This window comes from Pelobates fuscus, chromosome 12 (assembly GCF_036172605.1).
Source record: "Pelobates fuscus isolate aPelFus1 chromosome 12, aPelFus1.pri, whole genome shotgun sequence".
In the NCBI taxonomy this organism is placed as follows: Eukaryota; Metazoa; Chordata; class Amphibia; order Anura; family Pelobatidae; genus Pelobates; species Pelobates fuscus.
The window spans coordinates 82,306,556-82,320,000 of record NC_086328.1 but is presented as its reverse complement, the minus strand read 5'-3'; the positions used below and the strand labels follow the sequence as shown (position 1 = coordinate 82,320,000).

The 13,445-nt window shown below is 39.2% G+C and overlaps 1 protein-coding gene across 1 annotated transcript in view; it reads left to right on the top strand.

Annotated features, from left to right (window-relative positions):
* NXF1 (nuclear RNA export factor 1) overlaps window positions 1-13,206 on the top strand; it is a 32,649-nt gene extending 19,443 nt beyond the window's left edge. Inside the window, exons 10-21 of the mRNA XM_063438885.1 lie at window positions 93-202; window positions 2,627-2,663; window positions 2,917-2,985; window positions 3,071-3,126; window positions 7,144-7,254; window positions 7,351-7,409; window positions 7,508-7,623; window positions 8,059-8,101; window positions 12,267-12,339; window positions 12,419-12,601; window positions 12,878-12,938; window positions 13,054-13,206. Of these exons, the coding sequence (XP_063294955.1) occupies window positions 93-202; window positions 2,627-2,663; window positions 2,917-2,985; window positions 3,071-3,126; window positions 7,144-7,254; window positions 7,351-7,409; window positions 7,508-7,623; window positions 8,059-8,101; window positions 12,267-12,339; window positions 12,419-12,601; window positions 12,878-12,938; window positions 13,054-13,092 (957 nt within the window). The 3' untranslated portion in view covers window positions 13,093-13,206. The remainder of the gene's footprint in view (window positions 1-92; window positions 203-2,626; window positions 2,664-2,916; window positions 2,986-3,070; window positions 3,127-7,143; window positions 7,255-7,350; window positions 7,410-7,507; window positions 7,624-8,058; window positions 8,102-12,266; window positions 12,340-12,418; window positions 12,602-12,877; window positions 12,939-13,053) is intronic.
* Window positions 13,207-13,445: the final 239 nt, after the last annotated feature.

Genomic DNA, 13,445 nt, shown 5'->3' with positions numbered 1-13,445 from the left:
GAAATGTTTACATTCTTGAATGTATAAAATGTTGCTTAATAGAAATTGGCTCAAAAGGGCATTCCCACTTACTCCACCATTTTGTTTGGCAGTTAAAGTCTGACCGGGAACTAGAAAAGATAAAAGGCTTGAAACTCGAGGAACTGTGGCTTGAAGGCAATCCTCTTTGTAATTACTTCCGTGACAAAAACATGTACATTAGGTGAGTGCAAGGGTCTTAGCCTTTACAACAATACCTGAGACGAGAAGATTAGAATATATGAATTCTGAAAAGGAATCATTCAGCATGTAAGTAATAACTAAACAGCTGAAGGTTCTGGGGGATGCCAACAGACTGTGCTTTATAAGTCAACGCCAGTCAATGGAACAGAAGTCAATCCTCCTCTCTAGGAATCTATTTGTATTTTATAGAAAGGACACCCACTATATATGAATATAAAACTATATTTGAATTGTATCCAAAGTACACATACATTAATCGTACAAGATCAACTGCCAAATATAACTTAAGATGCACGATGCCAGGTTAAAATAACTGCTTAAGCACCAACATAGAGCTGTGTTATTATATTAAGTGTGTAAAATAACAGTTTTGTGTATGTTTATTCTGTGCATCTGTCTAACAGGAAGTGGGAGCTCATACACAGTTTGTGTAACATTCTGCCCCCCCCCCCCCCCCCCTTGTCTAATCTATCACCTGATTTCCATGCAGAGTTGAGGTGCAGGTGTTACTTGGGATGGTATTGGTTTGCTTGTATATGTGTGTATATTTATATTTTTCTTTACCCAATCTTTTCTATGTTCTCTTACACAGTCCAGAGCAAATTAATTTCCAGTGATGTTTGTGCTTTTTCTCCGTGACAATCTTTTAGTTATAAATGTATATATGAAAAATAACGGAGGCAAAAACGTGTATATATACAAAACATTATATATAAAAATTATATTCCTTTTAAATCCCTCTTAATCCTTTTTTCTTTTCTCATGTCACATCACACCTATTCTCCTCCATAACATTCCATTTTGCACATGCTGCACTTACCATCTATGCCATGCTCATATCATACAGCACAGCCTCATTTAGCCATTTAAGAACTGCAGCTGCCTTCTCCACAATCATCTTATGCTTCATTTTCTTGTACTGTACTCGTGGGGCTGGTTACCAATAAATAACCTTCCACATTACTATTTTCCACCCCTCCTTTCGTAAACAATCGCAGTGACCTAATGAAACTCCTTTCCTACAGCACACACCCACCTACCCTTCTTTGGATTAATGTGGATGTTTGGTCTATGACGGGTAAGATCTCCTGAAGGGGACAACCTAAGGCAGACCTGAAAACAGCCACGAGAAGACTTTCTGATGAGGCTTTTTGGGCTGGGAGAGGCGTAGCTTTAGACGTGCCTTTTCCCCTTCCCCCTGCCCCACCTCAACACAAACTCTCACACACCCTCCTAAATCCCCTTCATGCCAGGAGGGGGGAGGAGTTCAACTGAAAGCCTGAATGAATCTAGAATTTAAAGAAAATTAAACTAGAGTAATTCCTCCTGACAGCGGACTAGTGCAATGTGCCACGGTGCTCCCTAGGAGAAGTTGTAGAACCGTGAAAAGGAAATTACCCACTTGGAACCCCGTTAATGAAGCTGGAAATGGAGGATCTAGATGGTAATGGGTTGGTTGGCTGCAGCAATAGCTCTGAGGACTGAAGCTGTGCCTCTGTTCACCATCCACCTTACCATACCTTCTCACATTTTGTTGCCCACATTTCCCCACCATTCTATTTAATACATACTGCACACTATTCTTTCTTTGTGTCTCAACTACCATTTCATCACACCATTACATTTCCTGTTCTGTGTATGTTTACTTGAGGCAGAAACCATTAAATTGTCAATATAAATTGTCGATATTATGATGTAAAACCTGGGCTTCTTCCAGTCTTTGAAAGCCTTTTGCAATCTCCAGCTGGACTGTTTTTTGTTGTTGTTTTTTTTAAATGCAAAGTGCCACACTTTAATTGTATGTGGTATTATGTTATGGCCATTTGGAAGACATTCATTGTAAGAGGGTAATAAATACCAACCCCACTGCCCTGCTCCTCTCCACTGCATGGTGATCTTATAATACAGAAAAAGTGTTAAAGTGTATGATCTCAGGTGTGGGTAATTAAAAAAATAAAAAAAATATATATATATATATATATATATATATATATATCAGGATGCCACATTGTTGATTTTGTAGGCTAATTCGAGTTTAGGGGATATTCCTCATGAAGTGCTTTAGATTAGATTACTTTTGACAAGAATGCTAATTTACACAATGTTGTTGTGGCAGTAATGGTATCTCTTTGATGAATTTGCTGGGTGTTTCATAACCTTACAAGCAACCTGCACTTTCCAGACCACATAGTCACATCTCTATTGGTGATGCAGGCCATGATGGTATGTTTCCATATTCTCACTTCAACGGTTGTTTGAATATCACCAGTCCATGTGCTCCAGTATGGTGGAGGGGTTCATCATGGTGCATGGAGGGTGCGGGTTGGGGATTGCCACCTGTTTTCGCTGACATGTGTTTTGTTTTTGTTCATCTTCTGTGGATCTAATCTGACTTGGTTGACAGTGCCATCCGAGAACGCTTCCCAAAACTACTGCGACTGGTGAGACTTGTCTTTTACCCTTAACTATCTACGTATTGTCTTTGTGGTGTTTGAAAGCTTCTGGCAATGTAATGATTGTCACCTCAACCTTTGTCATCCTCTTTTATGTTTAATTCTTGTTTACCATTTTCTGTCATTCTGTCTTCAGTTACAATTTTTTAATTTTAATATATACCTTTTATTCTTTTTCCTTTACATTCTGTCACTTATTTCGTGCTTGCTTTTTATTTGCTGCTGTTTGTTCTCTCCTTAGGATGGACATGAGCTTCCTCTACCAATAACATTTGATGTTGAATCTCCCACTGTACTTCCTCCATGCAAGGTAAGATTGTTGGTCTGTCCAGCATGTGGGCGCCTGCATTTAATCTTACAATTTTTTTCACAGCTTTGTTTCTTTCTCCTCTTAGGGAAGTTACTTGGGAAATGATGAAATTAAAGTGTTAATCCTACGGTTTTTGCAGCAGTGAGTATATACCAAACTGTCATGCATCAGTTATTGCACTTTTCCTACATTTGTTTATGCTCGTCTTCTTTTTCTTAGAACAATGAAATCACAAAACCATCCAGAAAATGTCTTACTAGTGTTTTGCAATATACTCTACATTCTAAATTTAGCTGCCATAGTAATCGAATCACTTTAGCTTTAAAGTTCATGTGTATCTGTTTTTGTGTGGGAGAGCTTTTTATATATATATATATATATATATATATATATATATATATATATATATATATATATATATATATATATATATATATCTCTTGCAGGAATGCTTTAATTTTAAAAGGAACTGGATAGAACTTGGAAAATATCATCATTTTGTTTAGAAAGCTATGTTCTGATTGACTTAACCCCTTAAGGACACAGCTTCAGAAGCTTGACTTACGCTTAATGACACAAGCAATTTTTGCATTTTCTTGCTGTTTGCGTTCAACTGCAATTTGCATCTCTCTCATTTATTGCACCGGCACATATTATATACCGTTTTTTAAAGGACAGAAAGGGCTTTAATTTGATGTAACATATATTTACATAAATGCTTATTTATTATTAAAAAAATACAGAAAAATGCAAAAAAAATGAGATCTTGATTTTTTTTTTTTTTTACAGTTTTTGCAATAATAATGTGTGCACAATTAGTGCAGGTTACGGAAAGTAATTAAAAATAAATTAATTTAGTTGTTCTGATTTACAGAATATATAATGTGTCTGGGATTTAAAGTTTTTTTTGGTAGTTACAGGTCACAAAGCACAAGGAGTAAAATAAACTTTTAATATGGAGCGATTTTAGAATTTGGTATGTTTGTCTTGTAAGCTTAATTGCCATAAAAGAAAACAAAATTGCCACACAAAAGTATATATTTATATAAAGTAGACACCACAAGCTATTTACCTAAGGTTGTTTTGACACTTTCTACGTAGCCATTTTACCGCCAACCTCTGCTAAATATTGGAGTAAAATTGTGTTTTTTGGGGGTTTTCGCACACAAACTTATAACAAAGAACTTCTCATGTGTATTTTGTAAAGTTGGTGTGTGCTATTCCTGTACAAAGTTTTATTATTTGTTCAGTTACTTCTGCTGAGTACAACGGTACCCCCATTGTATGTCGTTGGCACTATTTTGTGAAGCTACAGTGCCATATAGGAGACCTGTCCTTTTCAGTATTCACAGTAGAATTTTGAGAGACGGATTTAATGAGCCTATGCTTCCATTTGGGGTATTATAACAGTTTGACTGTTCAAAAAAAACCCACAAAGGCCTACCATTTGTAAAAGTAGACACTCCAGGGTATCTCATAAGGTGCATATTGTGCCTTAACATGCCCCCATTTTTTTACCATTACATGCCAAAGTATGTGGTAAAAAATAATTTTGTGCATTTTTTACATACGGATTGCATTTTTGCTGGGCATTTTGTATATTTCATATGCGCCACTAAGTTCAAACCCCCCAAATTATGCTCAGCTAAGTCTTCTGAGTAAAAGGACACCCCCATTGTATGTCTATGCCACTATTTTGTGAAGCTACAGTGCCATACAGGAGACCTGTCCTTTTCAGTATTAACAGTAGAATTTTGAGAGACGGATTTAATGAGCCTATGCATCCATTTGGGGTATTATAACAGTTTGACTGTTCAAAAAAACCCCACAAAGGCCTACCATTTGTAAAAGTAGACACTCCAGGGTATATCATAAGGTGCATATTGTGCCTTAGCATGCCCCCATTTTTTCACCAATATATGCCAAAGTATGTGGTAAAAAATTATTTGGGGTATTTTTTTTACATACGGATTGCATTTTTGCTGGGCATTTTGCATATTTCATATGTGCCACTAAGTTCAAAACCTCCAAATTATGCTCAGCTAAGTCTTCTGAGTAAAAAGACATCCCCAATGAATGTCTTTGGCACTATTTTGTGAAGCTACAGGGCCATATTGGAGACCAAGCCATATCAGCTTTTACAGAACTTTGAATTTTGACGCTGGGCCTATGTGCAATTTCCAAGCATCTTCGCAGGTTTTAAATTCAAACTACCCCACAAAGGCCTACCATTTCTAAAAGTAGACACCCCAGGGTATTTCAAAAGGCATATTTCGAACCTTGGCGTGGGATAATTTTTCCGCTAGCTTGTACCAGGTGTAGTGGTAATAAGCGTATTTTCTGCCTTTTTGACACACAAAGTGAGTTTGCATAGTATATTTTGCAAACCTTATGTGTACCACCACTCTATAATACTTTATATGTTGCTCAGCTATGTCGGCTGAGTACAAAAATACCCCCGTATGTACCTTTGCCAGGTATATGTGGACATCGGAGGGGCACATTTGGGACACAGCCATTCCATTTTTTTTCAAACTTTTAATTTTTACGCTGTGCCCATGTCCCATTTTAGAGTATTTTACCAGGCTATATAATCCAAATACCCCATAAAGCCATACCATTTCTTAAAGAAGACATCCCAGGGTATTTCAAAAGGCATATTTTGAACCTTAGCGTGGGATCATTTTTCCGCTAGCTTGTACCAGGTGTAGTGGTAATGAGCGTTATTAAATGTATTTTTTTACTTTTTAAAACTATTTTTTAAACTTTTGTTTTGCTTATTAATTTTTTTTAAGTTTCCTAAACTTTCATAAAACTTTTTTTACAGATTTAACATTTTTCTAAGCTTTTTCTTTTACCGTTAACCCCTAACTAGCAGTAAGCAGCACTAACAGTAAATTCCCCATTTTCCCATAACTCCCACCAACCCCAGCTAGCAAAATATTTAATTATACAATATTTAAATTAGTTAATTAAATAAATTTAACCCCTGAGGGTTAAAAAATAAATAAAAGTTAATCGTCAGGGGTTAAAAAAAAAAATTAGATCACAGTATAATACTGTGATCTGTATTTTGATCACTGTAGGCAGTGATAGACTGGCAGGGAAGGGGTTAATTTTTATTTGGACTGGGTAAAGGGTTTGTTTATTTTTAGTTTTTAACTTAAACGTTATTAAAACTTTTTTTTAACTTATTTTTTTAACTTTTTAAAGCTTATTTTAAAACTTTTTTTTAACGTTAAACCCTAGTTAGCCTAACACTAAATCCCCCAATTCCCCACTAACTTCCACCCTCCCCAGCTAGCTAAATTTATAATTGTAAAATATTTAAATTAATTAAATAAATTTAACCCCTGAGGGTTAAAAAAAAAAAAAAAAAGAATTAACCCTCAGGGGTTAAAAAAAAAATCAGATCATATTAAAATGTAATCCCTGCCAATTGATCACTGTAGTCAGTGATCAATTGGCAGGAAAGGGGTTAATTTTTTTATTAAAATGGGTAAAGGGGGGTGGGATTTTAATTTTACTTTTTTTTTTTTTTTACAGCAGGGGGCAGGATCATCACTGATCCGTCTCCCTGCACTTCAGACTGAACCCGGAAGTGCAGGGAGGCGGAGGTAAGTATACAGAGCACATGTGCTCGCTCTGACATGCTGTCAGAGCGGGCACATGAGCTGGGACAGCCCGATCCGGTGCTCCCGGTCTGCCTCTAATACAGAGACAGACCGGAGCACCATTAACCCCGCGATCGCCGCAATTGCGGCGATCTGGGGTTAATTTTACCGCGTGACGGACGAGGTCCGTCACCCGTCATTAAGGGTATCCCCTGGATGACGGACCTCGTCCGTCACCCGTCGTGAAGGGGTTAAAATGCCAGTAGTTATTCATTACACAGAATAACATGCACAGATGAAATCGTAAACTCTCTTTCTCTAGTGAAGTATGTAGTCTTCCTGGAGCAATGAATGTTTATTATATTTGATCAATATGAGCTGCGAGTTGTTGTTGTTTTTTTTGGTTATTGATCGTCCTTGCTGTTCTGGCACAATATTTTAATTTCTCTAACTTCTAGCATCTGCTTCAGTGTTTGTACATTTTCCACCCTAAACTTTCACTGACTTTATTTTTTCTTTTGCCCCTTGTCCCTATCGTCTTCAGGTATTATACCATTTATGATGGTGAAGATAGACAGGGCTTGTTAAATGTTTACCATGATGAAGCTTGCTGCTCCCTTAGCGTTCCTCACATTCAAGGGCAAAATCCCTCCAGGTTAGTGATGCTCTTGTCTCTTTAGTTTCATTTCTAGATCTAATTTCCTTTTTATAACATGTACTTTATTTTTACAATTTTTTTCCCCTCCTATAGGAGTAGCCTAGGAGAGTACTTTAAAGACTGCAGGAACTTAAGAAAGCTTAGAGACCCAAGTAAGTACATTGCATGTGGAATATTTGCTGTATATTTGTACAAGGCTTATGTGACTGACAAAATAACTTGTATTTTTTTTATTCTTTCTCTCTGTCAGCAATTCGCCATAAACTTCTGAAACACAAACGTCTCAATGTTGTTGGCTTTCTGAATGAGCTCCCAAGGACCCAACATGACTTGAACTCTTTCGTTGTTGATGTTGCTGCTCAATCTGTGAGTTGGTTTTTGTTTTGTTTTTTTCTCTCTTTGCTGCTTTTTATTCATATCTCCTTCACCATCTGCACCATAATGCCTAAAATATTTTTTATATAGCTGCACAAAATTCTGATGGTTCTATAGAGTAGGATGACATGGTTCCTAACTACTTACATGACATTTGACCTACACATATCTTCAAACTGGTACAAAATGATTGGGAGATCTTCTTTTTTGCAAGATTGCCATGTAGTGGGCACTCAATGTTTTTTTTTTTTTTTTTTTTTTATATAAAGGGGACCTTTCTTGGAATGTCGACTATTACATTTTAAGTTTACTTATCCCTATATTTAACAAACATGTGTTTGTAAGAACTGAAAATAAAATATAAATGTAGGAAAATGTTCTGCTGCCTATTCTGCACTTAACTTTATGTATTTGTTCCTGTTACAGAATACACTGCTTTGCTTTGTGGTTAATGGAATATTTAAAGAAGGTGAGTAGCTTATTACTGCTTAAACCTGTATACATCTATGTGTGTATCCCAAGGAAAGACACACACGGAGGATTTATATCTATCTATTTATCTTAAGCTTTAATTCTCCAAAAAATTAAATATCTGTACCATTTTGAATTAAAAGAATCTGTTTGACATATATTTATAAATAATATAATATAATCAGGCTTCCTCCATTATAAATTAATTTTGTGTTCATATAGCACAGCCCTCACCATTGCTAAACTATCCTACTTCTCCTCTCTTTTTCATGCTCACGCAATCCCAGGCATTTCTTTAATACCTTCAACTCTCTCCTTCACCCACCTCAAGCCACCCTTCAAATTGACCTTTTAGCAGATAGCCTTGCATGCTACTTTACCGACAAGATTGAACAAATAAGGAAAGAATTCTCCCCCCTTTGCTCCTCCCTTTCGCAACCACACATGGACCGTACCTTCCCGACCCTACAGACCTTCTTCCCAACTACAGAACAGGAGGTGGCTTTGCTTCTCCTCTCCTCCCACCACCTGTCCACTTGATTCAGTACCTTCCAACCTTATCAGATCTCTCTCCCCTTGTCTTGTACCATCCTTAACACACATCCTAAACTGCTCTGTTTCATCTGGTGTTGTCCCTGCTACTGCCGTACCCATCCTTAAAAAGCCATCCCTCGACTGGTCTTCCCCTTACAACTATCGTCCCATATCCCTGCTTTCTTTTTCCGTAAACCTTCTAAAAAGACTTGTCTTTACTCGTATGACTCACTTCCTAAATTCCAACTCCCTCCTCGATCCTCTTCAATTTGGCTTTCGCCCGCTCCACTCTACTCAGACTGCTCTTTTTAAAGTTACAAATGACCTAATCACAGCTAAATCCAAAGGCCACTACTCCATACTAATTCTTCTTGACCTCTCTGCTGCCTTTGACACTGATAAAGTCCTCCTTCTCCAAACTCTTCAATTACTCTGCCTCTGTGACACTGTATCTCGTGGTTCTCCTCCTATTTTTCCAAACGCTCGTTCAGTGTCTCCTTTTGCACTGACACCTCCTCCTCTCGCCCTGTCTCGGGATCTGTTCTTGGTCCCCTTCTGTTCTCTCTTTATACGGTCTCTCTTGGCAAACTCATTAACTCCTTTAGATTCCGCTACCATCTGTATGCCAACGACACCCAGATTGATCTCTCCTCCCCTGATCTCTCCCCCTCGGTCCTGCTACGTGTCACTGCTTGCCTTTCTTCTATTTCTGATTGGATGTCTTCCCGCTTTCTGAAACTCAATCTCTCTAAAATTGAGTTTCTTATTTTTCCCCCTCATAATGCTGATCCTCCTCCTTTGCTCTCCCTGCAAGTTGATGGTGCTTGCATCAGTCCGTCATTGCAAGCTCATTATCTTGGTGCTATCTTTGATCCTGGCCTCACCTTTGCCCAACATATCCAGTATGTTGCTAAAACCTGTCGATTGCACCTTAAAAACATCGCCCGCGGGGGCGGAGCCTGACTGCTGGACGGATCAGACGTGTATCGTCTGAGCTCCTGCTTCTGTAACCTAAAATCCGGGGTTAACTGCGGGCCACACGTTAAATCTGACCCTACAAGGTACTCATCCTGCTAAGCTGAAGCTGGGGATTTCAGAGATACCTGACCCAAACCGATTTAAAGCTGTATTACCCAGACTAGGGGACCGAGGCCTTCTTGAGCTGGGGTGAGACGGGCGCTCTTCCAGTTCTCTGACCGGCGCCTGGCTGTGTGTCGTCGTCGTCCCCTCTGGACCGGTGGGGGTTATCCCGGTCCCCACGGGCAAACACCAGTACCCTCTGCAACTTTTAAGCACCCATACCGATGCAGGCCCAGGGCGGGACAGTACACCCCAAGATAGCGGACACGCTGCCACCTCATGTGCAGGAAAGCGGCACGACCACACAGGGCTCATCTGAGCAGGTACAACGACGCCTGACCAAAATCTTTGAAATCTTCTGGGCCAAGCTCTCAGCTCACCTACGGACGCCAACAGCTCCGGTGAAGGTGAGGAACGGAGGGGGAGAGGCGGGAAAAGAGCAGGCCCCCCCCAGTGCGCTCCTTCCACATCAGCGGCACACTCACCCTCACGTGGTCTATCTGGGCCGAAAACCAACAGGGATGAAATCCAACCGCATCGAACGCGGACGCGGAGGGTCCATCGCCGCAGGCAGCAATCCATCAAGACCCACTGTCGTCCCCTTACAGATACAAAATCGGTCTCCAGTGTGAGCTCCCCAGCTTGTGGACTTTGGAAGCAGGCCTTCGTGACGGCCTTGGACTCTGGGGCGACCCGGTTAAACTTCTGTCTCATACTGCCGCTCAAACCACTTCACCTACATCCGAGCAGAGGCATCGGCTGACTCACGACAGTTCACCCCAAACCACCAGATAGTCTCACTTAATTGACTGCTGCACTGTTTGCTTACCTCCCCAAGTTTGTTCCTTTTGCTTATGCTGTTCACCATTTTATTTATTTTGCTTACTGTTGCTGCAACTATGAGGTGTCACAGCTAACCTCTTATGCTAAAATATCAGGAGAGGATGTTAAGCTTCAGTACATCTATGATTGCGCAGCTTGATTAGATGCACACGCAATATGATGGTTGAAATATCACTACCTAGCTAAGGATATTACTCATTGCAAATGCTTACATTTTATCACCTAAACAAATTTCCAGGAGCCATGACAGGACACCAAACACATCAGTTGCATAGGCATCTACCCTCATAACCATCCTGGGGAAGCAGAGACCAAGTATGGTACACGGTTATGATCCACAGTGGTCTTCTACCTATTACCCTAGGCATTTACCGAAACGTATATACAACGCCAGTATTCCCTCTAACGACTAACCTACGGTACTCCTACCTGGCATCTATTTAGTTCGTACTATCAGGCACCTATTTATGTCAGTTACCCCGCTACTGTTTAGCGTAGGATGTCTTATCTAGTGTATTTGTTATCAAAACTTTCCACTACAAAAACAAAAATGTGCTGTTTTATCAACTGCCCTTTACTGTTGAACAATGTATGCCAATTCTCTTTCTACCGCTAACCCGCGCTTGCAGGACATCTCACCGGCAGCTCCCTTCTTTTGGAACAGCCTGCCTACCTCCATCAGACTCTCCCCTAGTCTTCAATTGTTTTGGAAGTCCCTCAAAACAAATCTGTTCAGAAATGCTAATGGACTCCCAGAGTAACTTACCTATACTTACCCAAGTCTGTCTCTTGCTCTCCTAAAGAGCCATACTCCACTCTCACCTCCAGCTCTGCTACTTTTCCACCTTGTTTGGTGGCTGTCACCCTCGCTGCCCTTTTTTCTAATTGTAACCCACCTCATCTAGACTGTAAGCTTGTTTGAGCAGGGTACTCATTGTTCCTGTGTCACTGTGTAATTGTCTCATGTATTGTAAATCCCTCCCCCCTTCTAATATTGTAAAGCGCTGCAGAATTAGTTGGCGCTATATAAATATATATACCCAAGGCAACACTTGCACTCTGACTTTAGAATTTGGTACCTGGTGCTCTGGTCACATAATTAATGTTCAAAGAAATACTGTCACTCTAGAAATTTGTAAGTCTGTTCAAGTAGATCCAACCGAGGTCGACGTTTCAGCCCCTAAACGGAGCTTTCATCAGGACATAGGAAACATACATTACAGTAAATGGCTTTTAAATAGAAAAAAGAGCGGGTACTCACCAAATCAGCTGTTCGCCATTCACACATACATTAATTATGTGAGCAGAGCACCAGGTATTAAATTCTAAAGTTGAAGTGCAAGTGCCTTGGAGAGAGGGAGAGAGAGATGTGTATGTGTGTGTATATATGTGTGTGTGTATGTATGTATGTATGTATATATACATATATATATATATGTGTGTGTGTGTGTGTGTATATATATGTGTATATATGTATATATATATATATATATATGTGTGTATTATCATCTGTGTGCACCCTTATGCAAAATGTATTTACTGTCTCTTAAGTGCCACACCGAGGTTTTACACTGCAGAGAAGCAGAATGATTGGTCCATGGCAATTTATTTTAAAAAATATTGTTTTTTGTTTTTTATATAAAGATATATATATTTCTTTTTTTAATACTTCTTTGCTTGATTCCTTTTTATCTAATCTTTTTCAGTTGAGGGGCAATCAAGAGACTCTGTGCGAGCATTCTCTCGGACGTTCATAGCTATGCCAGGCACTGATGGAGGGTAAGTTTGAGCCCTCTGTATAATCAGTTCCCCAATAAATCTGTTTGACTTATGCTCTAAACATACTGTTCTTTGTTAGGCTTCTTCTTGTAAATGATGAACAGTTTATAAGGAATGCCACAACAGAAGAGATCCGTAAAGCCTTTGCCACTCCAGCACCAACGCCTTCCAGCAGTCCTGTGCCTGCCTTGGCCTCTGGGCCCCAGGACATGATCCAAGCATTTGTTCTGTTTTCTGGCATGAACGCAGAGTGGTCTCATAAGTAAGCAATACAATATCATGTTTCTGTATTTGACATTTAATTTTTTAGTTTCTCTACTAGCTAGTGTGTAGCTTTCTCCTTGTTTAACTGTAAATCCCACAGCCTGACTCTTCATAGCCAATCACCGGGTAATAAATGCTTTATTAATGGTCCAGTTGTACCTTTTCTTTTTTTTTCACGATTTTTTTTGTTTTAATTCTATAACTGGGTATTTTTTGGTACTATTCTATCAAATAGTTTCTCTAACCATTCACTCTTTATTTCTTTTTCCTCCAGGTGTCTTCAGGATAATGGTTGGGATTTTGAACAGGCAGCTCAAATTTTTCTGAAACTTAAGGTAATATTTATGAACAGAAAGCCATTGTCCTTGTTCAATTTCTCAGATTCATTCCATCATCTCTTCGCATGACAAAACTTTTCAGTTTTTTTTTTCTTTCTTTCTTTATTTGTAGGCTGAGGGGAAAATCCCAGAAGTTGCTTTCATCAAGTGACATGCTCCACCGTACTCCATTATGTTTGAAGACCGTACTGGAAACACTGTTTGGTCTTACAGTATCGTTTCCCTACATTGAACTACTATGAATTTTGTTTTTAAAAAAAAGAAACTTCCCACTGAAAGAATTTTTTTCCATTTATTTTTTGCTCTGCAGGCTGTGTATGCGACTGATCATAATAGGGTTGTATTTTTATGTAGTGAACTTGCCTCGAGTGCTGATTATTACCAGGAACACAATGGCACAAGTTTGTAGGTTTGCCAATATGGGTTCATATACATGGACTTCTGAAGTAAGAAGGTAACTGCACTTGTACCTATACAGTGAAGTATACTCTCATAGTCCTGTAA